Here is a 26,573-nt window from a genome sequence, read left to right as displayed (position 1 = left end):
AGAGCTAAATCTGGCTTTCACGGACGGGTGGGATGCGTCCGGAAGATTACGTTGACGGCGAATATTTCTCCCGCATATGGATTTCCAGGTACCGTACACCGAACTGTCAAATGTGGGGTCCACCAGACAGCGTCGTCCTAGAGGTAGCGGTCAAAAGCCTTGATAACAACATTTTAACATCACGTAATTCGTAATTTTCTTGGCAGGTGAGTCTTGTGATCGGCTGTTTTCTTTTGTAACCCTTGGGGGAAGTTTTTGGGGAAGAATTCAGACAAAAGCTACCTATAGATTGAAGTTTATCCGTTGCATCGATATCCACGTTGTGACAAGGTTAGCAATAATAGCCATCGTCCTATGGGTATTATTTTTTTTCATGTCTCTTGAGTACTATGGACCAGAATGAATCATATTGTCTATAATAATTGAATTAGTGATCTTTTACATGTCACGTCCAAACTTTGTCAAAATTATATAATATGTTAACTTTTTTTACAAAAACACCTTGGATTAGGTTGGGCTTAAGAAGATAGTGGACAGGAGCATTTTAGTTTAGAGCCATTGCAGCTTATGAGATGAAATTATCCATGTCTTCATAGAAAAATCCTAGCCAATACAATATTGAGATAAAAGTCTAGATTTTTTTTTTTTTCCGCCGAATGGAACTATTCTACCTCATTTTCTATTTCGAGAGTCACTGAAATCTCCATCCAACCCTGCTCTCCATCTCTTTGCTATCTCGAAAAATTTACGACTTTTAAAGTCTTTGATGGAGATTCGAGGAATGAAACATAAATAGAATTTTTATTTCTTCTATGATCGATGCTTCTTTTTTCTTTTGGTCCATTTAAAGAAATCTTAACTTCTGAAATAATAAAAAAGTTTTTTTTTTTCATTCTAGAGATATGTTTATAGAATCAAGATGAGATATTTTAGAGTTATCATTGAACTAAGAACTCCAATGAATCGATTTGACTCAAATTAATAAGAGAAACTGATTGTAAAGTTCATCAAACTCTAGAGAGGGGAAGAGTTTTTTTTATGCTACCATGCAGAAGGAGATGATTTTTTTTTGTTGTTCATGAAACTTTTCTAAAAGTAGCCAAAAATACGTTCATCATTTATCACCTTTAGTTAACTTAATTAGAGTCCATGATTAGTCACAGAGATGTCAGGCTAATAGATAGGGCCTTTTGTAAATTAAATTAATATTATCTAGATTGATTTCAAATAGAGATATGAGGAGATATTATATATATATATATTCTCGATAAAATCTTAGACAAAATATTTCAAAGACCCTTAAATTAAATAAGATGATTGGCAATTAGCCAGCATGCATGTAGCCCCTGAGCTTTTATGTTTTCAGTATATCCCAAGGTTTCATGCTCCCCATTATACTCTTTTTCTTTATAATTTGCATTAAAGCATGGTGCAACCCTAGATGGCCGCTGCATTATCTAATCACGAAAACTGACGACTATCAAATAGGATAGACATTGTATGCTATACGCTATGCATTTTGCATGCCATACACATGTCTTATTTGATAGCCATCTATCTCTATGATCAAATAATGCGGCAGTCGTTCTATGCTGTACCACTTTTGTGGTGTAAATCATACACCACAAATATGATGGGTTTTTATATAGTGATGGTGTTAATAAGAAGTTGAAAATTTTAAATTTAACCCACCCATATTTTTACTGTGCATTGAAAGTACATCTAATAAGTTTATATGTAAGTACACTCTATTTCTTTTTTTAATCTCGAATATGTTGTTTTTGTCTGGTTGCAATACAAAGTAGCCCTGCAAATCTAAAAATCTCATTAAGAATTTTACATATACAATATAAAACTATCCCTCTGCCTTTTTTTTATCTCCAAGTTCATATTGGAATATAAGGCAATGGATATTTGGAGACACAACAAAGTCCTACAGCTATTATTATGTATTTACTTATTGATAACATTGCCAAAGGCATGTCTAATGTTGTTCACACTTTTTCTCCGTCCTCAAAAATCCAAGAAAAAACTGAAATAAATTGGACGAATATATGCAACCAATTTTTTTTCTTAAATCACCTGTAAAATCTTTAGAACTTGTATCTACCTTCAAAAAATAATAAAAATAATAAAAGAAATTTTATCAACTGCCGAGATCAAACTTATGCCACTTATTTTCAGGTAACAAAAATACAAAACCAACAACACCAAACGGGCTTTTGGTTAATTATTTCATCCGTGCTGATTTGGAAATGAGTTGTAACAAACTATTTGCGTTAAATTGGTCACGTGCCTACGTGACCATAGGGGCTAGGGATCAAGACGTAAAAGGATAAAGTTTTCCACGAGACGGGAATATGCAGGGCTTATCTGCAATATTTAATAGGTTTCACAAGTTCTTGTGTGAAAGGGGTCCCTTGACTTCTTTGTACGCTTTCAAGTGGCCTCTACTCTTCGTTAAAAAAGGCCTCGCTTTTTTCCCTCTCCCTCCTCTCTCTCTCTCTCTCTCTCTCTCTTTTCGCCATCTCGTTTCGTTGTTGAGGCCGATTTACCGATTCCGAGGAGGCGGAAGAATAGATATTGTTAGGGTTTCGAGAATCCACGATCGTCCCTCGCACTCCCCTCGCTCGTATCCCCCTCTCGGTACCCATTCGAACACAATCGAGCCAATCGATCGCCGGGTTTCAGCCGATGCGAGGTTGTCCCGCGGGATTCCTGCTGGCGGATGGCTGACGGAAGGCGATATGCTCTCAATCCCCAACTAGGCGAGTCTTTCTCCCTCTCTCCTCCCGGTCATCCCTTCCATTTCGTTGCTTTACCATTAAATCTACCTTTTTCTTTGGCTCAAAATCGAATCTTTCTGCGGTTCCTTCGGTGAGGTGCTGCACCGGGATTCTTGTTATTAGGTTTTGGTCGTGTACAGTTGGGTTTTTTTTGGTCGAGATAATGCTGGAAGATTTATTTTTTAGTTGTTTGGACCTAGTTCGTTAATGGGAAAAACAAGAATGTATCTTTTTGTTGGATATGTTGGTGTTTATTGAAAAAAGGATGTTTTGAATTAGTATTTTAATGGAAATCTTGATTGTGGATCTTGTTTTGGTTATGTGTTGGTGACTATGACCTACATGAAGTTGAATTTATTGTTCCTGTTGACTGGAGATGGTTTGGCCGTCCAAAGAACGAGCCGTCATGGAATCCCAACATGTAAAAATTTAATATTTTTCATAAAATTCATGCCAGAACTCACGTCGTAGTGAGAAGCTTCTTGATTCTTGCGGGTTAAGATACTAATTTGATTATCCTTTAATGTTTCTTTCCTTGTACTTTTTGATGCGTCTGAATGGAATGATTGATAGTTGGTGATCTGGCGGTTGCTTATTTGCCTCTCTAAATATACAAATTGGTTTTTCACCTTCCTAGCGATAAAGCGATCATTGCTTAGTGGTACACCCTGCTTAAGCATCTAAGGGCTGCCCGAACAATTGCATGGCGAGCCTGACATAATACCTACAAGGCTTAAGAACTCTTGCCATGGTCATTTTCACTAATAGATGGATTTCGATGCCAACTTCCAAATTGCTGTTTGCTCTGCTTGATTTGCTTGCTTTTATTCTTTGTTCACTCAAAAATACTTTCATCTCATTTCTAATCTCCTTATACACCATAGACCATCTCTACATTTGAACAGAACATCCACCTGAGTACTCTTCAATTAGGTGCACTTTCTTTAACCCAACAATCTCATTGTTTATGCCTTTAATGGAGCGAGGCAATTTCATGTTCCACCTAATTGGCCTAATGTTCCTTGCCTCTACTCCTCTCCAGTAGAAACTTGTTGAATGTTGCAGAAGTTTGCAGTATGCTGTTCAAATTAATCGCCTAAAAGCAAAATAAGCACTTCCAACATTACAGTTATAGAATCGACATATAAAAGGCCCACTTATAACTGTGCATTAACTCATTATTGATCAAATCACAAACTTTTAATACCATAATTGATGAACATGGACTGACTTACATCTTCCAAAGTATTGCATAAGTCGCCCTTTTGTGCACAACCATATTTTTTCATATGTTCAAAATTATCTTCATTTACATATTTATTCATGATAGAAAAGCCAGATGATTTTTTATTATTAGACTTGTTATATTTAAGTGTGCATGGCAAAGGAAAAGTTGAATTCTTCTAGGGAGTGCGTTTCTCCATTTCACTTAGAATTTTCGACATGAAAATTATGACTTCACGAAGGACTCATTTATTTTGACTATTGTAGATGATAGTCTAATAAAAAGCTTTAGAAACATGTTGGAACACTTCCCATAATGTCTAATACAAGAGCATTGTTCTTCACTTGTGCCTTGCCTCATTCTTCAAAATCTTGTTTAGATTGCTTAACATTCACATCTCAACCATCTCATTGATAACCGAATTGAATGATTTGATTTATCTTTTTCTATGTCAAAGATTTGACATGTAAGTCTAATGTTTTCTTAACATCCATAGTAGGAAAATGTTAAAAACTATATAAATAATCCATTATTTCTCTTATTTTCTTTGAATTTTGACTTATACCCTGCATGCGAACCAAAATTAGTATCTGGTTTATCCTCCATTAAGTTTCAGCTATCATGTTTCTTATTTAAAATGTTTTCATGAATATGTTCATTGTGTTGTTAGTTGTAACAGGTATGTGAAATCAATAATACTTTAGCTACATTTACTTGCTCCTGTTGTCCAACAGCTATGCAAGGCTTATTATAAGCGTTACCCAACAGTTACCACTTATGCTTTCTTGACATGCTTTGAATAAGAATCTGAAAATAAACTCCAGGTCAAGGTCTGCCGTACCGCCCTGTATAGGGTATATCATGTCGTACTAGGAGAAAACCGGTACGAAACACACATTCAAGTCGGTGCAAGCTCCGTACCGCCCGTACCGAGGTGTACCGCTCCATACCGAAGCGTACCAAAGTACGTACCGGTCCGTACCGAGATAAAAATTAAGAAAAATAGTAAGAGAGCTCTTTCGACACAGAGGTGTACTATACCGAACTGATACAATATATGGTACCGAGATTGCGGACCTTGCTCTAAGTCAAAATTAGATATTTTATTTTGATTAGAGTACAACTAAGATGTATTTTAGTTGCTTTCTTCTTTGTGATGTCATTGGTAAACATTGTAACAACAAATTGTAGGTAACCATGGGAATATGCCAGGATTCTAACTCTTTGAGTATATATGTACGTTGAACAGACATCGCACAGATTCTGCAAGAGGCAAAAACTCGCTGGCTTCGTCCAAGTGAAATTTGTGAGATTCTTCGCAACTATCGGGGGTTTAATTTGACTCCAGATCCACCTTATAAGCCTCGTGGTATGCATGTATCTGATTGTTGATATGTTGTTTCTTCAATACATCTATATAAATCATGCATTATAGGAGTCATAACATTATTTTTCTTTATGCTTTTGTCTTTTGATCTGCTGCATGTGGTTTTGGTGTCTTATTTATGATTAAAAGTTTTAGGCGTGCATTGTAACCATAACCAGCAAGCCTTGCTTTTCTTTTTAGGACATGTATTCTGCCAGTTGGGGCTTTCTCAATTCTCCTGTCACGACTTCTGTCCTGGATCCTTGGATCACCTATACTATCATAAGATAGTAAATAACTTATAAATTCAAATTATGAAAATACTGAACATTCCTACCTTAGATAATGAAACCACGCATTAGTGTGTTTCTTTTTTTTTCTTCCAAATTCTAAAGTTTTCCTATTGAACGTATAAGTCTGTGAGTACAACTATAGAAGTTCAATTGTCCGATTCTCTTGATTGCTTGATTCGACATATTTTCTTCATTTAAAGATATACCTTTCTAATTTATAATCATTGTTAACGTCAGATATAGTATGGTGTAAGTGGTTTCTAGTGGGGTTCCAAAATATGAGTTATATCTGCTGATATGCTATCTTATCTTGGTCATTGATCTGAGAGGTTGATGAGCATCGAACTTATCTTCATTCTTGGTTTATAAAAATGAAAGTTATTAATCTAGATAGACATTATCTTTATATAAACCACTGTTAAATGATGAAGATAAGTGAAAAGATAATCATGCTTTTGTGTTTTATGATTTAAATGACAGAAACTATTGCCTTCTGGAAGAAACAAGATACAGTGCACTTTATGTAGCGGCCTTGTATTTACTGTAATGATCAAAGTATAGTTTACATGACTTAATAATACATGACTTGCAAACTGATGAATAAGGAAACTAAAAAGAACAAAAACTGTGATGAATTACACACTTGGACCTGGACAATGATTTGGTGGCTTTGCCTGTGAGTCAAAATATTGAACCCAGAACCACTTGATCTGACCCAAACTTTACAATTAAAAGTTTTGGGCATGAGCAGATTTACTTTCAAAGTACCTAATGGCCCAGGCTTAGGATGAACAGTTTGGCATTTATTTTCATTTTGGCATTCTCCCTGAAACATATGGAATTTGTAAAAGCGATAGTGTCGAAAAGAGAAATAATTATTCAACTTTATGTATTTTAAGTTAAGAAACCAAAATGAGAAAATTAGGGCAAGTTATCTATTTATTGTGCTGAAAAATTGTATTATGATCTAACCCTTACATATGTTAATGGTAAAGGTCCAAGTTGCTACCACGATCCAGTACTATATTTTGGTGGGGTTGGGTTTTCTTGCAGCCTCAAGTTGATATGCATCATTATTTATCTAAGTTACAGTCCCCCAAGTGTAATGCTTTGATGCCTTTATTTGCATACTGGATGGTGCGATAAGTTTGCAAGTGATCCTGGTTAGGTTCTAGTTGTTAGTGGCATGAAAGCAATCCCCCAATTTAAGGTAATTTTGGACTTGGAAGCTACCTGACTGCTTACTGGGTTTGGGTTGAGGATGATGAATTTAGACCTTGCATTTCAGTATGGAATCGATGTTAGTTCTATTCCATCATAACAACATTAGTCATTTGGTGGATGACCTGGGATGAATGCAGCCATTAAGTTATAAAGGGATCATTTGGAATGTGCAAGACTTACTAGAATTTGGAGCAAAAGACAAAAACATGGAGCATGTGAAAGACTTACTAGACCTTGCATTTAGTTATAAAGGGTCATTTGGAGCTCACTTTGTAGACATTTATTTAATGCTCTGTATAGAGGGCTTTCTTATTCTATCTCCTTTATAATTTTCTTGGGTCTTCCACCTCACCCGTGTCATTCAGTTATTGTGTGGTCTGTTGTAAATGTTCTTGTGCTATACTATATCAATTCTGCTGGTTTGTAGTACTGATTCACATGCTGCTTTATCAATATATGCACACTTTGATGATTATCATTAAATATAGCTGACATGTTTGATGCTGGTAATTTATAGGTGGTTCTTTATTCTTATTTGATCGGAAGGCACTTAGGTATTTCCGTAAGGATGGCCATAATTGGAGAAAGAAGAGAGATGGAAAAACAGTTCGAGAAGCTCATGAAAAACTGAAGGTATGGTATTCCTTCCTCTATGGTATATCCAAAATGCTGGATACCTATTTATGTTTCTTAGCTCTGTGCTGTCGGTATGTATTATTCTCGTTCGTTAAAATTATGTGGTGCAATGAGAATATCTGGCTACATTTTTTACAATGGGAAGGCTTAAAATTAAAAAAATGAAAATGTGGTCATACAGTGCTCATGCAGTCTCTTTCATTCTGTTCATTTCAATTGTAATTCACAGAGTACCTAAAAACCTTTGGTATAGTCTTCCAATTTAAGTGAAAAAAATGTTATAATTCATTAGTGCCCTGTTGCTCATGCAGTGCCTTTCTCATGAAATAACAAACAATATGTTTCTTAATATACTCTCAAAAGTCAGTTCCTTGATGTTCAGCTAGTTTTTATTTTTACCTATTAATTTTTCCCCTTAATTTTTTATTCATGTCACTTGAGAAAAAAAGCATGTGATGACAAAGTCATTTTAATTCCCTCTACTCGAGGATCATATCAGTTAGCACTTTGTAGAGTTTATTAATTTCCTTTGTATGTTTTCTTTATTTGACAGTGAAGATAGCAATTTGTTGGTTTCATCAACAATAACTTGCTCAGCTCGCTGGCTTGAGTTTTAAAATATTTGCTTTGTCTGCATATTTTGGTTAGATCTCTATAGAATGATTAATGCAGTAAATACAAGTAAAACTATCAAATATCTAATACTAGCTATTCAGACTCGATCTTACTGTTTTGATGCTTGATAAGGCGTTAGTGATATATGTCTTTGTAATGTTGATGTTTGTGATTGCGATGGATGTTATCTATTTCATGTTCATTGAGATTTTTAGGTGTTAAACATTATGATCCTGTTGTATTTTTTGATTTTTTTTTATTCATGTCTGCAGTATTCATTTTGTTTCATTTTAATGGAGTTTTCACCTTTTTTTTTCTAGTCTGGAAGTGTAGATGTTCTTCATTGCTACTATGCGCATGGTGAGGACAATGAGAACTTCCAGAGACGAAGTTATTGGATGCTTGATGGGTGAGGTTTTTTTTAATAATTTGAACTTTGTAGGCTATTTGTACTAACTCTGAAACGACTTTCTTCATCTAAATGTGCTACTTTTATATGCAAAAACGTTTTCCCCCTTTTACAAATAATTTGTTGGTGAAGGTTTGCTATGTCAATTTGTACTGCCCCATACCGATCACTACCGTACCGGTAAGATAGTTGTACGGTATTGAAGTTCAATTCGGTATTTGAGTTGAGTTGGTCCATACCAATCCGAATCGAGCGGAACCATCTCCTATTGTGGCTAGGAGTGAGAAAAGTATTGGAAGTCTGTCTCAGCATGGAGTGCCTACCATGCTGTATCGAACCGGTAATGTATCGATACGGTCCTAAGTACTGGCTTTGTGGACCTTGTTGATGGTGTTGGACATGTCTATATTCTATCGATTCTCTCTCAAAAATCAATGATTTTTGGCCATTTTAATTTGATGAATTAGATTTTTGATTCACAAAATTTGATACACATTTATACTGTCCTGTTACCCTCAGCCAAATCAGTTTGGATCAAGGTATGCTGAATCGGTACCGGTAGGCGTATCGGAACCGGTCCGGTAAGAACCGGTATTTGTTTTTTTTTTTTGGTTCGCAGGCGGACGCGCGCAGATGCGCACGAAAATTCTTTTTTTTTCGTTTTGTTTCGCGTCCGCGCCCTTGCCCGTGTGGACGCGCGAGAGCTGGCCACAGAGTGGCATTAAATGCCACTCTATGGCATTTATGACCCGCACGGGGCAGTGCGTGGGCGGGGGAAACGCGCGCAGGGCGATTTCGAGCGCAGGGAATCGCGCCGTGCGCAGGCACGCGGCCCCTCGCCTGCACGGGGTGCTTTGCCCGAGGGTTTCGGGCCACGCGCTCTTAAAAAAAATGGGTACCGGACCGAACCAGCCGGTTCGCACCGGTACGGGCTGGTACGAAACCGGTATGCAGCCGATATGCATGCGTACCGGTCGGTACCAGCCCGAAAACAGCTGGAAGTGGTATCCACGCTGTCCGGGTATCGGTTCCAGGCCGGACTGGTCTGTACCGGGCTGAACCGGCCGGTACAGACCGGTTCGGCAGACCATGGTTTGGATTATGGATATCTGAATTAATTGATACGAAATTCAATTCGGGATCAGATTGTGCAATTTATCCACTTATTAGCTAGGAGAGGCATAGACCCGTTCTGTAAAAACAGCGACATCCCTTGCTGAATCCAGTCTATTTTTTAGTTATTCATTGTTGAAACCCTTTCATTGAGACTTTTATTTATTAAACTCTCTATGTTGTGGATAGAGGGTTATGCTATCTCCTGCTTTTTCATTAGTAAGAGTCATCACAACCTGAGGGGCTACTGTGAGTACTCTTAAAGAAAAGCTCAAGTGAGCTAGAAAGAAACAAAAGACAACTTTTTAGGTCTATGTTTGAGCAAATCCAAGGATGCTAATCAATGTATGAGGCTGGGCCCTTAAGAACTCTGGCACTTAATCTCTTCTGCTGATTGCGTGCATAATTCTCTAGAAAATAAGCTAGGAAGTCAGCATATTTCAAGTCAGATGTATTGCCATCCCTTCTTTAAAATTTATTGTCATACAAATTTAATCATATCAAATTGAAAACCTTTATATCAAAATATATATTTACTTTAAAATTTTTATCACTGTTTCACTTTTTGAAATCAAATATTTAAGTATTGTGTATTGGTCCATACTGGCCTTAACATTTTCATACCAGTAAGTATTGATACCACTATGCCTGCTGGCACCATACCACACTGTCACAAAATAATTTGTTCCAGTTCCCAGAGGTGTACCATATGCTAGTATGCTATTGTACCATATTGGTAAGGTACCGACATGTCTTCTAATACTAGTACGTCAACCCTTGTTTGAAATAATTGATGTAAGATTCTAAAATTGAAGTTCTCAAATATCAATACTATCAAGTAAAGGTTGTTATCTTTTTGCAAGTTTATATGCTAATAATTTCTTCTTGGAGGAGGGCCATAAAACATTATGAGAGCTTCTAAAATTGTTATAATGCTTTGTAGTTTGTACTGCTATTTAAGACGATGACCTCATCTGGAGATTCATTGGAAATTATGCATTAGGTATTGCAAGCTTGTTTGATAATGTAATAAGTAATAACCCAATTCGGATTGAATCTGATTCCAGGATCTGGATAAATTGACACAATAGGACAATAAGGAATAAAAAAGAGAGGATTTGATTATTTGCACATACAAAGTCCAATAACAACCACTAGTAACTAGTGTATAATTTCCCGCCTAGCTTCTACATTGAGAAAGTGGAACTTTAAACCTTCACCATTCCATCTCCCATTGGCTCACTGCTTCCCAATTCTTCGAGTCTCAGCCCCTCTCACTGCTTTCCTCCCCCTTGGCTCTGCCCTCCTTTTGCTGAGATTTGAGCAGCCTATTTGTATGTAACCTTATGACCGCTTATTATCCCCATCCTCACCCTCTATCCACTTTGCCATCACTCTGCTCTTCCTGTGATTTTACCTGACCCCATCCTTCATATAGCTCACATTCTACCCCTACACTTAGCCACCGAGCTTTCTTTACCTCCCTCTTCTCCCCTGATCAGCGTCCTGACTTTTGTTATACTGCCCCTTGCTCCTACTCTTGACGGATCCAAGTTTGTGCTATGTTGCTAATATTGTCTGCTATTTAGCAACTCTCCTTGCTGCTCATACCCTTGGCGCCTTTCTCCCACCACTGCTTATTCTAAGGATTAGAACTTGAACATGGCCCCAAATCCCCAACTATTTGAGTCAAATATAGGTCTGAAGCATTTATTTTTTGCTTGATTTTCACTTGGATCCAGCCTACCATCTTTCACACCTATTGGTCATTCAGGTAATAGGAGCACCTGGTCACATGTGGACCATTATATCCATTTGCAGTAGCAGCTCTTTTATGGTTGCGTATCATTCAAGATACATTGTTGATTATTTGCTGCAGTACTTACAATTTGGAATGCACCAAACTTATGGCGACTAAAATTGCCCCCACTAAAATCCTCAGTTGGAATAAATTGCGTAGCCCTAGCAGGCAAATATTCACCAATTTGAAAGACTAATGATGCTGTTATTGTCGTATCATTATTCAATAGAATGAAATATGAGTGCCCTGTTTGGAAGCTCTTCTGTTTTGAAGTTTCATATTCTAATTAGTATTACTTTTCATTTGTTCCTCAAAAAATATTAAACTCTCATACAGTTAACATGACCCTCATCAAGTAAATATGTTGATCTACTTATATGATAGTGTCCTGTAAGCAGTGCATGGGATTTATGCTGGCTGTGAAAGCTTTCATATTTGCATGCAATGCTTCTCTAACCCTATAACAAACATTCCTTGCTGAAGTGCTCCTTTATTTTTTGATTGACCACGTGGTGACATGCTTGCAGCGCCCTTATTATAATTCAAAACTTAATGTGTTCATGATGCTCTCCAAGAATTACCTTTTATTTATAATTACCTTTTGTTTGTGATCAATAAGAATTTAATTACGGCTGCAACTTTCTTCTTGGCCATCTTTTTTGCTTTCATAGCTCCTTAATTCTTACTCCCCCACCCTCCAAAAGGAAAAAGAAAAAAATCAATATGAAAAAAAGAATCTTGATATCTAGTAAAGTTAGGAGTGGTTCAATGAATAGTTATTCACCTATATCGGCAATCTCTTTTACAAATCTGTCATATGCGATATTCAGTTTACTAGCTTCCCACTTATGGTCGTGCAAAGTTTGCAAAGCCTCTGGTGAGATGTTGTCTAATGTTGGTTCAGCAAGGAACTTGCTGCATGCGGTACATAGTGGCTGTGGGAGTGATACAATGTCAAGAAAGACTTGCTATCATCAAATGGCCAAGATGATGCAGTCTATTGCTGAGATGTGAATTATATTGTTCCAGATGGCGGTGATAATAATAATGTTTTGTGGGGTTATTCATTCTATAGGCGACTTGCATGAGGCTGCATCCAATGCATAAAGTCTTGTCTTGGATATATGTTCGCTCTAGGATAACACCTTGCCAAATGATTCTAGGATTTGTCATGTATTTATTTGCTTGCTCATTCATGCTGTCTAAAGCCAGACAAGATATGCTTTTAAGCCTGGTAAGCCCTTGTACTTGTGATATTATGCCTTTATTTGCCTCTTTGCAAGATGTGTAGAGGAGCTTTTTGTTTGGTGACTTGGCAAATTATTGTGCAAGTGTTCAAGTTTTATAGACATGCAAACTGTATTCAGCTAGATGCTTGGTTGTATTGTAATAACAACTATCTGTATTGTGTTGTTATTGTTTGATATTTAATGTTTATTGTTCCTCCATGTGCATTTGCATAAGAAAGTTTACTAGTATTATTAGATTCTCAAGCCAGATCTGTTTATTGTAAATTTTGGAGTTCAAAATTAAATTCTTATATTGTCATCTTGGCGTTCTTCCAGGCAGTTGGAGCACATTGTTCTTGTGCACTATCGAGATGTGAATGAGGTGATTCTTTAGCCCTTATATTATAATGGGTTATTCTTGAACTTTCGTAGAGTTCTTGTATGAGCTGCCTGAGAATCTAATATTAACCAACTGCAATTTACATCTTTGGATGCATTTATCGTTACTTAGACATGTCAGATGTATGTCAATGTCCAAGTGACCAAAGAAATCCGACATGGGAATGTTTAAGAATTCAATTTGGTGACATCTGTATGTTGCACCTGTGTGTAGATACATATAGATGTCTGCATGTAATGGATATTAGTTAGACCAATTGATTCAAAATTTGTAAAATTGATATGACCATTGCTAAATGTTAGATTTGACAACTTTTTGTATGGTTCTCAATAGTAGGCATCTAATGACAATGGCATGCTGACTAGATAATTTGAGGTGCCAAGAGGTGCCGTTGTCCCAAGTGTCTATTAACTTCTGATCCATCAAGAAACTGGACTCTCAGTATAATCTTTGAAGCATGAACACCAGTTTTCTAGTCAACTTTGAGCTATGATGTAGGACTACCTTGGTTCGCTGTAATCTATTTTAAATCTTGGATTGCAGTAACACCTTTAACATTCCTGTAAACTAACAAGTGTATTCTTTGCATTTCCAGCAATGAAATTTCCCTGTTCCTTGGCATCCAAATGCATTGCAAATGTCTGGAATTTCTACCGATTGAAGTGAACGCTGGTGTATTAAGTTAAATAAACATTGGAATAAGAACGTAATCTATATAAAATTTCAAAAAACTTTTCTTGTCATTAGTTTTACCGATCTGATTTTGTTAACATTTTTGTGCACTTCTTGTACCTTATATGAATATTAAAATTGCTATCATTTTCTTTGATAATGTCAGATATCTTTGTAGAGGGTCAAAAGTCACTCTCTTTGGTTAACATGCATATTTTGTAAAATGGTCTGCAACCCTTGAATCTGTAATTTTACCAAGTCGTGCAAACTTTTGATTGTGTGTATCTTTTTTTTGTTCTACTGTATATTTTGGGAGCTGGGTGGTGAGAAGGGGCTTCAGATCCTCTAGCGTCTACTATATAATATTTATTTACTTTTGTCCAGGGAAGCAGGTCTACTGTTCCTCATTCGTCAAATATAGATCTGGCCAAAGTGCACAGTACACAAGGAACACAGCCAACTTCAGCTCTTTACTCTTCACACTTGAATTCATCTACTTTGACAACTCAAGCATCTTATGCATCAAGTTCTAGTGCTGCTGACTGGAATGGACAGGCTCCGTCTTCTGAATTTGAGGATGCAGATTCTGGGGAGGAATTTGGTGGAGGTTCGCTTACCGATTCTGTATCTTGGTCGGGATTCCAGATTGCTTCATTGGCTGGAAATGATATGGCAGAGGAGAACACTGTAGGGTGCAGTGGTTCCTCACAACTCTATCCGAGAGGCTTTGTAAATACTGCGGGCTCAAGTGTTGATCCTTTGCTTGGGAATCAAGTGCCTCTTCAAAACTTTTTTATAAGTGAAGACCAGCAAAAGATTCATGGAGCCTCACAAGGAGCTGGTAGGCTTGATGGCGGCATGCCTAGGCCACTGTTTTACCATTGTCACCATTTTTCAATGTTGTTAATAACAGAGAGCAAAAACTTATTTTATGAATTACTATGGTATTCAAGGACACATACATTTCTAAACTGCTAGGAAATTTTAAAACCTATTCAATTTTATGTTATTACCTTGAATTTTTCTTTGTGCTCAGTTTCTTAAAACCATTCTTTGCAGGTTCATTTAGTGGAGTTTGTTTTAACAATCCTAGTGGTTCTGCTGGATGGCCTGATTTTCTTAGTATTAGCGGAAAAAATGGCAACATGCAGGAGCAGAAGATTTCTTTTGGACATCCAAATTGCTCTGATAACATGCAAAAAAGAATGGCTGATTCTGTATCAAATGACCACAGGATATTTAATGATGTCACAGATGGTGGATATAATGTCATAGCAAATGCACTTCTTACTGAAGTTGGCAAGAAAAATGATCAGGTGCATTGTTATGGTTCCCTTGTTTATCCTGTTTCAAACACATAAAGAATCCTTGTAATATTTGCCTCATGCTTGACTAGGTCATTTAACTTGTGACAACTATATATGAAGCGTTTGAGCTTCTAGCATAGTTTGAAATTGGTAGGCAATATTCAGAACTTCCACATGTAATTAAAATATAGCTTATGAATGTGTTGGTGGCTTCAGAGACAAGTTGTGAATAGGTTTTGTTTTTTGCATTTAGTGATGTCAATGCCAACTATGCTAATATAGAACTATTTGTAATACACAAAAAGAATATGATGATTATCTTTATAAATAATCTCATTACTCATGTCTTTATTTACAGTATTGCAGAATCATAGTGACATTTATAGAAGCATAAAAAAATCTGGCCTTTTGAAATAATTTCTTAAGTGGGGATAGAGGATGGATGGATTACCTGTTTTGTGATTAGTTGGTAGGAAATATACCTCATCTTCAAATTTCTGTGCCATCCACCACTTGAGTTTGAGAATGCATATGGGGAAAGATTTCTTTCCCCACATAGACATGGCTACAAAGACTTTGTTGGAGTAGGTGGGATGAGAGAGTGAGCAAGTTTTATTTGGATGACATTTATAGAAACGGAGGGAGAGATAATTAAATCTACTAGATAAGTGCAGCAGAGGCTATTTTGAAAGGATAAAATGTTTGATCAACTATCATGCCTTTTTAGAATAGTTGTTGGCCACGGGCTTTTGGATGGCTTGTAGAGGGGCTCTGTATTTTGTTGTCGTCTACTAACGGTCCTGGTAGTAGAATTACCTTTTTCTTCTATAAAAAGTGTATTCCTTTGATCTTTTCTAGCAAGCTGTTCACATTAGTTAGTCTTTATATTAGCTTGGTATCCCTAAGAGTGGTGATGATACTCTTGCTTTTATAAATGTTATTAGGGCTTATGGCATATTATTAAGCTGCCTTTGTGCTTGCTTGCTTGAAAGTCCATTGCTTCTTCATCTGTTTATAAATTTTCTTTTTCCACTATTGTTGGTTTATTGTTATTTGGTATACATGCATCTGAAATGTGGGAATATTTCCTGTTATTGAAGCATAACAGTGTCCTTGGAGGATCAGCCAATATATGTATTTTAATTTAAATGTTACTAAATAATTCATGCCCCTTGCAATTCTTGATCACATTTCATCATCTCTTTTATAGGTGAACACAATGAATTTGTACCATAAACATAGATATAAGACATAGTTCTGGAACCCCATATATTGGGCACTACACCATACTGAAGAACTATTCTTATGCTCATTTTTAAGCCTTTCTTAACTTCTGAAAGTTCATTACCAATAACTGTGCTATCATGAGATCATATAGATTTTAACTTCAAAAATTTTTAGTCACCTTTTTTACCTATGATTTATTGAAATATGAATATCAAAAATCCAATCAGATCATGATCAAGCTAGTCCAAATTGTCAACCCTCCTGTAACTTTACTATTATTTCCTATGTCACCATTTCCCAACTGCCTAGATCTTGTTCACAGTCAAACTTTGTGTGTCGTACCTTAGACAAGCTTGTCGTATCGAATTCAGTAAAATGCAATATATTTTGCATTATATTTATTATCTGCGTGAGTCATCATGTTGGCAGCATGGTGTATGGGTGCATATATCCAGTCTGTCCATGCCACTCTGTCTTGTTACAACTTGCACCAATGCATGTCAAAGCTATACACACCAGCACAAAGTACTGTACAGCAATGTAGGCCACTACCCATTTTCCTATTATAAATGCTACCTGACATTCATATAGCCCTGCTTCTACTTGTCACGACTAGGAGTCATAATCAATTGTTCTTTTTAATGATTCTTTGTTTCTTGTGTAAAGATCTGAAAGCCCAATCCATAGACAGCACATGATATTAATGTAAAAGTATCTTACTACACCAGATCGAAGGTTGAAATAAGAGGTAGCACATAGTGTGCAAGCTTCCATAATATGGATAATGCGTTACTATTTTGTGAATAGTTGCATGCCACCTCATAGTTTTATCATGTGGTTTGATCTTCTTTTGAAGATAGTTGTGCAATGTTAGCTTTTACAATGAACTACTTGAAAATATATCAGACACAGGTACAATATAGTATGCACACCATGTTGACCTCTGGCCAGCATGGGCATGATATAGAAATGCTTTTATCTTTCATAGGCTAAACCATGGTTTGCTGTACCGGTCGGTACGCATCGGTACGGGCTGGTACGTACTGGTACCGGATAGAACCGGTACGGTACAGCTACATTTTTCAGTTCCGACCATTCGCAACCCGTACTGGTCGGTACCGGCCTATACCGGCCAGCTACAATTTTTTTTTGGCTTTTGGCCCGAACCAGCCAAACTAGTACAGTACCGGTTGGATATGGTACCGGTACCGGCATCCACCGGTACGTCGCTACGGCGGACCTTCCGCTAAACCCTAATACTTGAGATGGAGATTTGTTTGGCTTGAGATGGAAAATTGTTTTTGGATCATCGCTGACCACTATGTCTCTCCCTGCAAACCTCTTTAACATGTACCCATAGCTGCTCAATGGGGTCACTTTAAGCTGGAAATTAAGGGGCAAGAGCTCTGTACTATTTTGATGAGGGAATAGAAATGCCAAACCTAGACTCTTACATAATATCTACTCCCTTCAGCATGTATAGTTCATGTTGCTTGGTTTTTTTTTGCTGTATAACTTTATTGGAAGCAAATTATCATTATGAGTTTATGACCATTCCAAGTATAGAGGTAGTTGAAGTCCTTTCCCTGTAGATGTCTGCATCAGTTCAGTTAGCTACTCTATTTTAGATGGCGACTTCAGCTTCTTCTCCATTTTAGTAAAAGGAACGATGAGACATTTAATCATCCAGATACAAAATTATATCTATATAGATGCTAATCAATTCTTCTGATATGTCTAAGTAAGCAAATTTATATGGACATGTGTAGAGTCCTGTTTGTTATGCTGACTTGGTGAGATCTCTTGTTATTAAATGTAGTTTTCCCCCCTTTTTCCCTTGACAAATTTCAAAACTTTGGTTACAATTTTGGGCAGTATATAGTGTTCTTATTTTTGTTTCTCTTTTCATCATTTCCTCATCAGATCTGCCATTTCAGTGCATGCACTTTCAATAGAAATATATATGCTACTTCCAGTTTAAAGTCATAAGTCATTATGCAGTACCCCAAACTCTTGGATATATGTACACTTATACCATCATATAATGGTGATTCCTGTATAGTTGCATATATGCATGTATTTGGATGTTGTGCAAGTTTATACGTCGATGTTTGTTGCTTATTACATGTTTTACGGCTTCTTTGGGCCATTCTGTCGGTTATTTTTGAGAATCTGCCTCCTATCATGCAGGTGAAAGAGGAGAACACTGAAAACATGAACAGCTTTGATGACGAGGACTTGGTAAATGAATCAACTCGTATATATCAAGTGCCCCACGATGACCTTTCGCATGTAGCAGGACAATTTAAGAATAATAGTAGCTCTCGAGGGAACATCTCTGTTCCTGACCAGCCTCTGGAATATGAAGCTGAAGTTTCCAATACTTCCAATAAGCTTTTGAAAAGTGATGCACATAATGATGAGCATGGGGATTTGAAAAAGCTAGACAGCTTTGGGAGATGGATGAACAAAGAGATTGGTAAAGACTGCAGCGACTCGTTGATGGCTTCAGATTCTTGCAATTATTGGAATGCACTTGATACTCAGAATGATGACAAGGAGGTCTCAAGCTTGCCTCGTCATATGCAGTTGGATATTGATTCACTGGGTCCTTCTCTTTCACAAGAACAGCTATTCAGTATTGTTGACTTATCACCTGATTGGGCTTATTCTGGTGTTGAAACAAAGGTATGTTTTGTCTGATAGTTGTGTTCTTATGATACATATACATGTAAGTGAGAAAACTCAGTTTCAAACCCCAAGATATCTACCCACTGTTAACCACTGTTTATTTCAGGTTCTGATCTCAGGTACCTTCATAGGCAGCGTAGAGCCCACAAGCATCAAGTGGTGTTGTATGTTTGGTGAACTTGAGGTTCCTGCTGAAGTTTTGACTACAAATGTCCTTCACTGTCAAGCTCCTGCGCATACACCTGGACGGGTACCCTTCTATATAACCCGCAGTGATAGGTTAGCCTGTAGTGAAATTCGAGAATTTGAATATCGTGAAAACCTATCTGGTGTTTCTTTAGTGTCAAAAAGTGAACCAGAAGATGAAGTTTATTTTCAAGTACGTTTTGCAAAGTTGTTATCGCTAGGAGTAGATAGGAGCAAGTTGTTCTGCTCGGTTGAAAATTGTTCTAAGTGCAGCCTAAAGCAAACGTTGTTTTTGATGCTGAATGAAGAAGAAAATGGGTGGAAAAAAATTGAGATGGATTCAAAGGCCTTTCAGGGATTCAATAAAAATCCTAGAGATGCATTGATCCAGAAGTTATTGAAAGGTAAGCTATATGAGTGGCTGGTTTGCAAAGCTCACGAGGAAGGCAGGGGCCCTAATATTTTGGACGAGGAAGGCCAAGGAGCAATCCACTTGGCAGCTGCTCTTGGCTATGATTGGGCAATGGCTCCTATAGTTACTGCTGGTGTCAGTCCAAGTTTTCGAGATGCACGTGGCCGGACTGGGCTCCATTGGGCTGCATATTATGGCAGGTTTGATTAAAATTTTCTAGGCCTCTAGTTGTTAGGTATTGGCTATGAATTCAGCACTTCCATACTTTGTATTACAACAATCTACACATTAATTTTATGCCTATAATCTTCCCTCCTATAACTGACTTTAATGTTGACTGGACAGAGAGGAGACAGTTGTGACGCTAATTAGGCTGCGAGCTGCTCCTGGTGCAGTTGAGGACCCAACATCAAAGTTCCCCTACGGACAAACTGCTGCTGATTTAGCATCAAGTAGAGGGCATAAAGGAATTGCTGGATACTTGGCTGAAGCAGATTTGACCAGCCATCTTTCTTCATTAGCACTAAAAGAAAGTGTCACCGATAGTGTTTCTACAACTCTTGTTGCACAAAATGCCATTGAAACTATACAGGATCAAAACATAGATTCTTTGGATGGAGATAAGGGAGAGCAGCTATCACTAAGAGGATCTCTTGCTGCTGTGAGGAATTCAGCTCAAGCTGCTGCACGTATTCAGGCTGCCTTCAGAATTCACTCGTTCCGCCAAAGGCAATTAAGAGAGAGCAAGGATGACGATGCTGAGAGCTTGGTTGACATGATGGTGCTATCCTCTCTGAACTATAAGCTCCATAGGATAAGTCACTTCAATGAAGCTTTGCATACTGCTGCTGTTAAAATTCAGCAGAAATATCGTGGATGGAAGGGGCGTAAAGAATTTTTAAAGATCCGTGACCGGATTGTGAAAATCCAGGTACATGTTAAGTTCGAACCATATTTATATTGTTTACCATAAGCTATTTCTTGATGAAGTTTATTGCTAATATTTGTTGTGTCTTTGCTGCATAAGTTGCATAGATGAAATGATTAACCAGATGCTCTAGCTCTATTACGATCATCTGGAAGCATAGTTAAGGATGACTTTACACTAGAAACATGTGCATAGTCATTATACATGAAAATGCAAGCACAATGTTGTGATCTATGAACTCGCACCTGTCAATATTTGAATAATGTATGTGCATCCAATTTTCAAATATTTCTCTGTAGACTGTAAGGTTTAAAATGTAAGAGCGAAAAAGAAATGGAAAATGATGTAGATTTTAACGAATCATATACGGTTGAATGAGCCAGCAATTCATTACCATTCTTGAAGTTTCCCATTGTTCATTAGTTGCATACACATTCCAGTCTTGTTTTCCAATGAGGAATATAATGCAATGTTTACTTCTAACCACATCTTAACATCTTCATACGTTTGAAATAATAAGTGCTTTTCTCGTTGTACTTTTAGAATATTTTCTCATAATGTCTGAAGTAACAGATTAGATTAACTTAATAGAACAAGTTGAAAATGTAATCTTACATCATTGCTATTCTTATCTTGCATTCCTCACCTCTATCCAACTCACCTGTTGGGTTAGTGTGAGGCAGTCTCATAACAGAAGCATACTATGACACACTAATTTTGCTTGAGCCTTTAAATCTATAGTTAGATAACAAAGTAAGTGCATCATTTGAGTTGTGAAATCCTAAAAATTCATGAAGTTGCTTATCACCTCTCTTCTTCTATTGGGTCATTAGGACTGCCATGCAATCACCTGGAGGTTAAGAATTGTTACCTAGTCTGTAGCGTCTTCATCTCCCACAATGCACTTTCCAGGCATCTTTGAATGGCCATGGATTGATGGCTTTTATAGTTATATTTTGTATCTTGTTTACTGTTTTAGTTACAAGGCCTTCCAACAATTTATGCGACATTAGGAACTATTCCTTAGTTTACCGTGTCCCCAATTCCAATTATGCATTTTGCAGACATCTTCAAGTAGCAATGGCTCAATGAGTTGCATTTTAGCCATGTAAGTTGTAGGAGCTACAAGGTCAATTATCATTTAGGTTTGACAGCACTTAAGTGCGAGGTTTTGGAAAATCATAAGGTTAAGTGGATATTTTTCCTTAGAAAATCTCCTTGTAGTCAATATATTAGAGATGAAGGAAGAGAGAGTTGAATTTGAACTCTGCAATATTAGCATATAATATTACACTTCTGTGACTAGGCAGTCCTGGCCTCAGTTCAGACCTACTGAAGTGCCTTGGCTGACCACCTGGGAAGGCGACTTTGACATCACTGTCAATTTTCCATCTGCAGCATTGCTGTAGCTGTGGCCTTTTCAATTTTGTAAAGTAAGCATTGCTATTTTTTTGTGCTATTGTGGTTGTATATGTACTACATCTTTTGAACTGTGGGCTGGAGGCTATCCCAGTTTTTCCATGGATGCATGTCTCTTCCTCTCCTGGTTCTTTTCACGACTCGTCCTGTTCCAACACTTGGGATGCTCCATCTTGATACTTGGGACGGCAGGACACCCGGCAGCTACATGGGATTTAAAACCTTGTTTTGAGCCTTTTTGCAAATCTTCCTTAAACAAATCTCATCTACTATATTGAATTAATATAGCATCATTAAGTAATTACATAATGGTTCGGGATGAGCTCATTAGTTGGAAGCTGTGCAGTTTTTCTCCGAGTCCTGTGTCATATACCTGGACATAATGTTTCCTGCTCTTCTACTGATTAGTTGGTAGAAGCGCCTTCTTGCAGGCTTCTCTCTTATAATATTGTCATTCCTGGCTCTATCTATAAGCATGGGGTAGGAATGGGAGCAAGAACCAACCAGAGCAAGATTCATAATTGGACTCTATTTATGTTGCTTTCGACAACCTGCCCGTTGGTTTGACTGGTTATGGATATTACGAAGTTATCATATTTACTTTAATGTCATGGCTTATGTTGTTTGTAGTTGCTTTTATCTTTATATCAGAATTGTCAAGGGTGATACCTTCCACCAGGTTGCGGCAGCCAAGAATTTGCTAACAGTGGTTATTTTGGTGTCAATGCCAAACATCTACCATGTTAGAACATGAATGGCTTAGAGTCCATGCATGGCTGGACCTTAAGTATTTGCTTTTTTATATTTTCTTTCAAATAATGTTTCTAATGGGTTTAGGAATCCCAGTGCACAAAAAAAAAGAAGAAACCAAAGTAGCTGCATGTGTAGCAGGGCAGACATTTTTCTATTTTTTTTCCTTTTTCATGTTTCCCAGGGGTTTTGGTCTCAGGAATCCAATGACAAGGATTCTAGGAACTGAAGCAGCTAATCAAAGTCCGTCTTAATAGATAGGAAAATCACTTCCATTCTTTATCCCTCTTATGTGCATCGCATGTGCCTGATGCTGGTCTTTTATATATAATGGGAAAGCCCTGGAGTCCAGCACGTGCGTGTTAGATGCTATGACCTTCTGCATGAGGGAACATGACTCCTTTTCATGGCAGTTGCTTGGCCAGTAATTTAAGAAAGAAAAAGAAGTCCAGTATTTCTTAATATGCATTCTAGTAATATATAATATGAAAACCTCGAAGTCCAGCACATTAGGCTGGACCTCTGAGGCCTTCCCACCATGCATTTCCAGTATTTCTTATTTGTTTATTGATTCGACTCCTGCAAGAAGTGAAAACAGATAAGCCAGGTAACATAGCACCTGGAACCTGGCTTTGTAGGTGCATCACATGTAATTCTATATTCTGTTATACTTGTTTCAACTTTCATTACCTTGTCTTTCCATTGTTATTTGATAGATTGATTTGCCGATTCATTATTGAGAAGAAAGTGGTTGTATGGCGATGAGTTGTCTTAAACATTGTGATATATAATCGGTTAACTGCTGTTGTTTCAGGCACATGTGAGGGGACATCAGGTTCGTAAGCAATATAAAAAGGTAGTTTGGTCTGTTAGTATTGTTGAAAAGGCCATATTGCGCTGGAGGCGCAAACGACCTGGATTACGAGGCTTTCGAGCTGAAAGTGCAAGTAGTGATGTTGAGCAAGTGGTTGGGAAGACTGATGAGTATGATTTTCTTCGACTTGGGCGGAAACAGAAGGTGGCGGGTGTAGAGAAAGCATTGGCAAGAGTCCAGTCTATGGCTCGTAACCCAGAAGCCCGTGATCAGTACATGAGATTGGTCGCATGCTCCCATAAATCCAAGGTGATTCTGCACTTACATTTGCAGCCTTTGTAATTGAGGTGTATTACCAAGATTCTGTTTCACAGACCTGCTTATGCTACTAAAGATCAGCTGCACTCATCGCACCATCTTAAGGAGCTAAACATATGCGCCATTTTAAGTTTGCATTTTTTGTCTTATTTGTTTCTGATCATATCTTTCTTGTACTCGTTACAATCATTACAGTACATTTGCTTTGAAATCCATCCCCCTCCCTCCATGCCAAAAAACAAAAAAACTCCCTTGCCTGTATATTTTGGGCATGCATATGATAGATATCATTTACTGATGGTCCCTGTTCCATACAATTACATGAGCATCCACAAATTTCATGATTTAGCCATCATTCAAATCTGTAGATTATGGTCTTTGCTCTTTCTAATATCATCGTCACAAATTTTGAAGTTACCTAGCTATCATGCCTATCATCAAAAGATCAGTATTCATTAGAAAAAGGGGCGGTGGGGGGGGTAACCTTCATCATCATCCTCAAATTTATCTATATGGAGGGTGATTTCTACTATTTTTAATTTTAAGAGAATGATACTTAAAAACAAATGTAAAAACAAATGTACAAGATATATCCTGTCTAATGAACGTTTGTGACCTGTGCATTTGGTATGGTCATGGCTTGCAATTTGAACATCCATGAATCCTAGATTTTGCATATTCCTACGTTATTTTCGCTATAACTAAACAATGCTAACAATCTTTTAGCATGATATATATGTTGGATTGAGATCACCTCCATTTGCCATGCAACAAACCTAACATCTATAAGCTAAGATATTTCTTGTAGCAGAATTTGCTGTTGAAAGTTACATTGTCAAACACATTGATCAGATGCAGGTTAAAATTTTCGCAATCTACTTGGTGAATTACCAATCTCCTATTATGATGAGTTTCTTGGTTTGCTTGCAATAAGTTTCATTCCTTTTCAATTAATATTTTTACCTTTTCTTTGATAAAAAAATTCCAGATTTAGCTACCAATAAAAATTGAATATGCTGGAAGCTTGTTCACTTCTATTAGTGTCTGACCTTGTGTTAGATGCTTCCATGTCCAAGGCACACAAGTCTGAGTGTCTGACTATTATCTCACCTGATGAATGCCTAATAGTAATTTGCGGATAGTTGAATGTAATAATCATACAAGTTATTCTAGTCTGGATCAGGCAATTATGATATCTATGCGACCAATCAAAATTTTTTGTTTGGACTGCCTAATGTAATTTCATGGTCCTCTTAAAGTATGCATGTTTTATTTGTTATTTTGTGCAAATGGTTGGCACAGTTAAAGTTTGTTTATTGTCATGGAGAGGGAGAGCTCAAAATTCATCAGTACGAGGTGTCTGTCAGCATTTTTTTTCTTAGTTCTTATTTTGCCTGGATTGAATGATTTATTCTATATTTTTCAAATCAAAAATTTATTTTACAGTTGGGAGATGAAGAAAGCTCCTCCGCTCGAGTTCAAAATTCAAAAGGGGAAAAGAGGATAGAGGAGATCTACTTGCAACAATGATACACTAAACATTAACAATTGTAGTCTGAATTCTTGATGGTTGCTCAGGTCTTTTAGAGTCTCGAACGGTCCTCACCAATCCAAGTGGTTCCTGTAAGTATTTGTGATATGTAATTTGTAAGATATAAAGGCTTTTTTTTGTCAAATGTGAAAAAGGGGAAAATAGGAAAGGGGGACGTTGTACATGTATGATAGACCCACCTGCTATTCTATCTGTGAAGAGCATTGCAACCATGCAGGAATGGGTGGTCTGTGCTTTAGATAGTATCATGTCCAAGATTTGATAACGGTGCCCGCATGCAACCACAGCATCATATTTATAAAAGGAGCAAGTGTTCTAACACCGGAAAGTAGCATTTTGTGGTTTACAGCGTTGAAATCTGTGTCCTTTGTTTTTGTCAAGTAATGTTTATAGGTAAATTTCTTTTGCCTGCTTGTTTGGTTTGTATGAATCAATTCCCCCTACAGGGGTTATGCGAGGAAAATGCAGTGCATGTTTTTTCTCAATTATAGAATGGGGATCTTTGTACAAATTATATAATCAGTTATATTCATAATAAAAAAACATAATCAATCATTACATAGATGCTGATCTTGCTAGATTTGTATATATAATTATCCATGGCAGCAGGTTGGTATGGAATGCTTTGTTTATTCACCATCAGTCCATAGGGGGAAGTCATAATCCCATATGTTTCAGAGCACAAGTTTGGAATGGAGTCACTGCGAGATTGGTTCTGGACCCATGCTTCAGCAACAGCTTTGGATCGAACCACATGCTAGTATGAAGCGTGCAGCATTTTAGCCTTTATCTTAGATGGAATGTATGAGACATGATTTGTTGCATATAGTGTATCAAAATATATAGGCAGGGAATGGATCTGTTTTCGGAGTGGGTTGCCTGGTTCTTCCGAGCCGGCATTAAGTGGTCTGAAATGCAGCAATGTTATGCCACCTTTCCCCCTCTTTATTATTTTGTTTTGCAGTGGTATATTAGTCTGTGTTCCTATGAATTTGGGCGAACGTTGTCCTAGTGAGGTGCCAGGTTTAGGTTGATGTTTCTCTGGAAGTGAGGAGCAAAATGTCGAGGACTTTCTTGGCTATAGGGTAGTATAGCTATGCATATTTATATTTTTAGTTTACTTTTAGGGTATGTTTAGTTTATCATCGGAATCGAAATAGATTGGAATGAGAATCGGAATGGTCTTATTTTTTTGATGCA

At 37.3% G+C, this 26,573-nt stretch overlaps 1 protein-coding gene across 1 annotated transcript; it reads left to right on the top strand.

Annotated features, from left to right (window-relative positions):
- The first annotated feature begins 2,411 nt into the window (after nt 1-2,411).
- LOC103709641 (calmodulin-binding transcription activator 3-like) lies at nt 2,412-25,935 on the top strand. Its single transcript, XM_008795091.6, has 12 exons — nt 2,412-2,768; nt 5,261-5,380; nt 7,412-7,527; nt 8,466-8,554; nt 13,034-13,079; nt 14,154-14,610; nt 14,829-15,085; nt 18,494-18,991; nt 19,101-19,792; nt 19,938-20,523; nt 23,504-23,812; nt 25,268-25,935. The coding sequence occupies exons 1-12, from the start codon at nt 2,729-2,731 to the stop codon at nt 25,349-25,351; spliced, it is 3,294 nt and encodes a 1,097-aa protein (XP_008793313.3). The 5' UTR covers nt 2,412-2,728; the 3' UTR covers nt 25,352-25,935.
- The last annotated feature ends 638 nt before the right edge of the window (nt 25,936-26,573 follow it).

Source organism: Phoenix dactylifera, chromosome 17 (assembly GCF_051530095.1).
Source record: "Phoenix dactylifera cultivar Ajwa chromosome 17, Ajwa_hap1_PhDact_Kaust_v1.1, whole genome shotgun sequence".
NCBI lineage: Eukaryota > Viridiplantae > Streptophyta > Magnoliopsida > Arecales > Arecaceae > Phoenix > Phoenix dactylifera.
This window is presented reverse-complemented; position numbering and strand designations above follow the sequence as displayed.

Coding starts and splice junctions, on each gene's coding strand:
- LOC103709641 (XM_008795091.6), top strand. CDS start 2,729: ATGGCTGACGGAAGGCGATATGCTCTCAATCCCCAACTAG. Junction 15,086..18,493: donor TTGGCAAGAAAAATGATCAG/GTGCATTGTTAT, acceptor CCTATCATGCAG/GTGAAAGAGGAGAACACTGA. Junction 23,813..25,267: donor CATGCTCCCATAAATCCAAG/GTGATTCTGCAC, acceptor TTTATTTTACAG/TTGGGAGATGAAGAAAGCTC.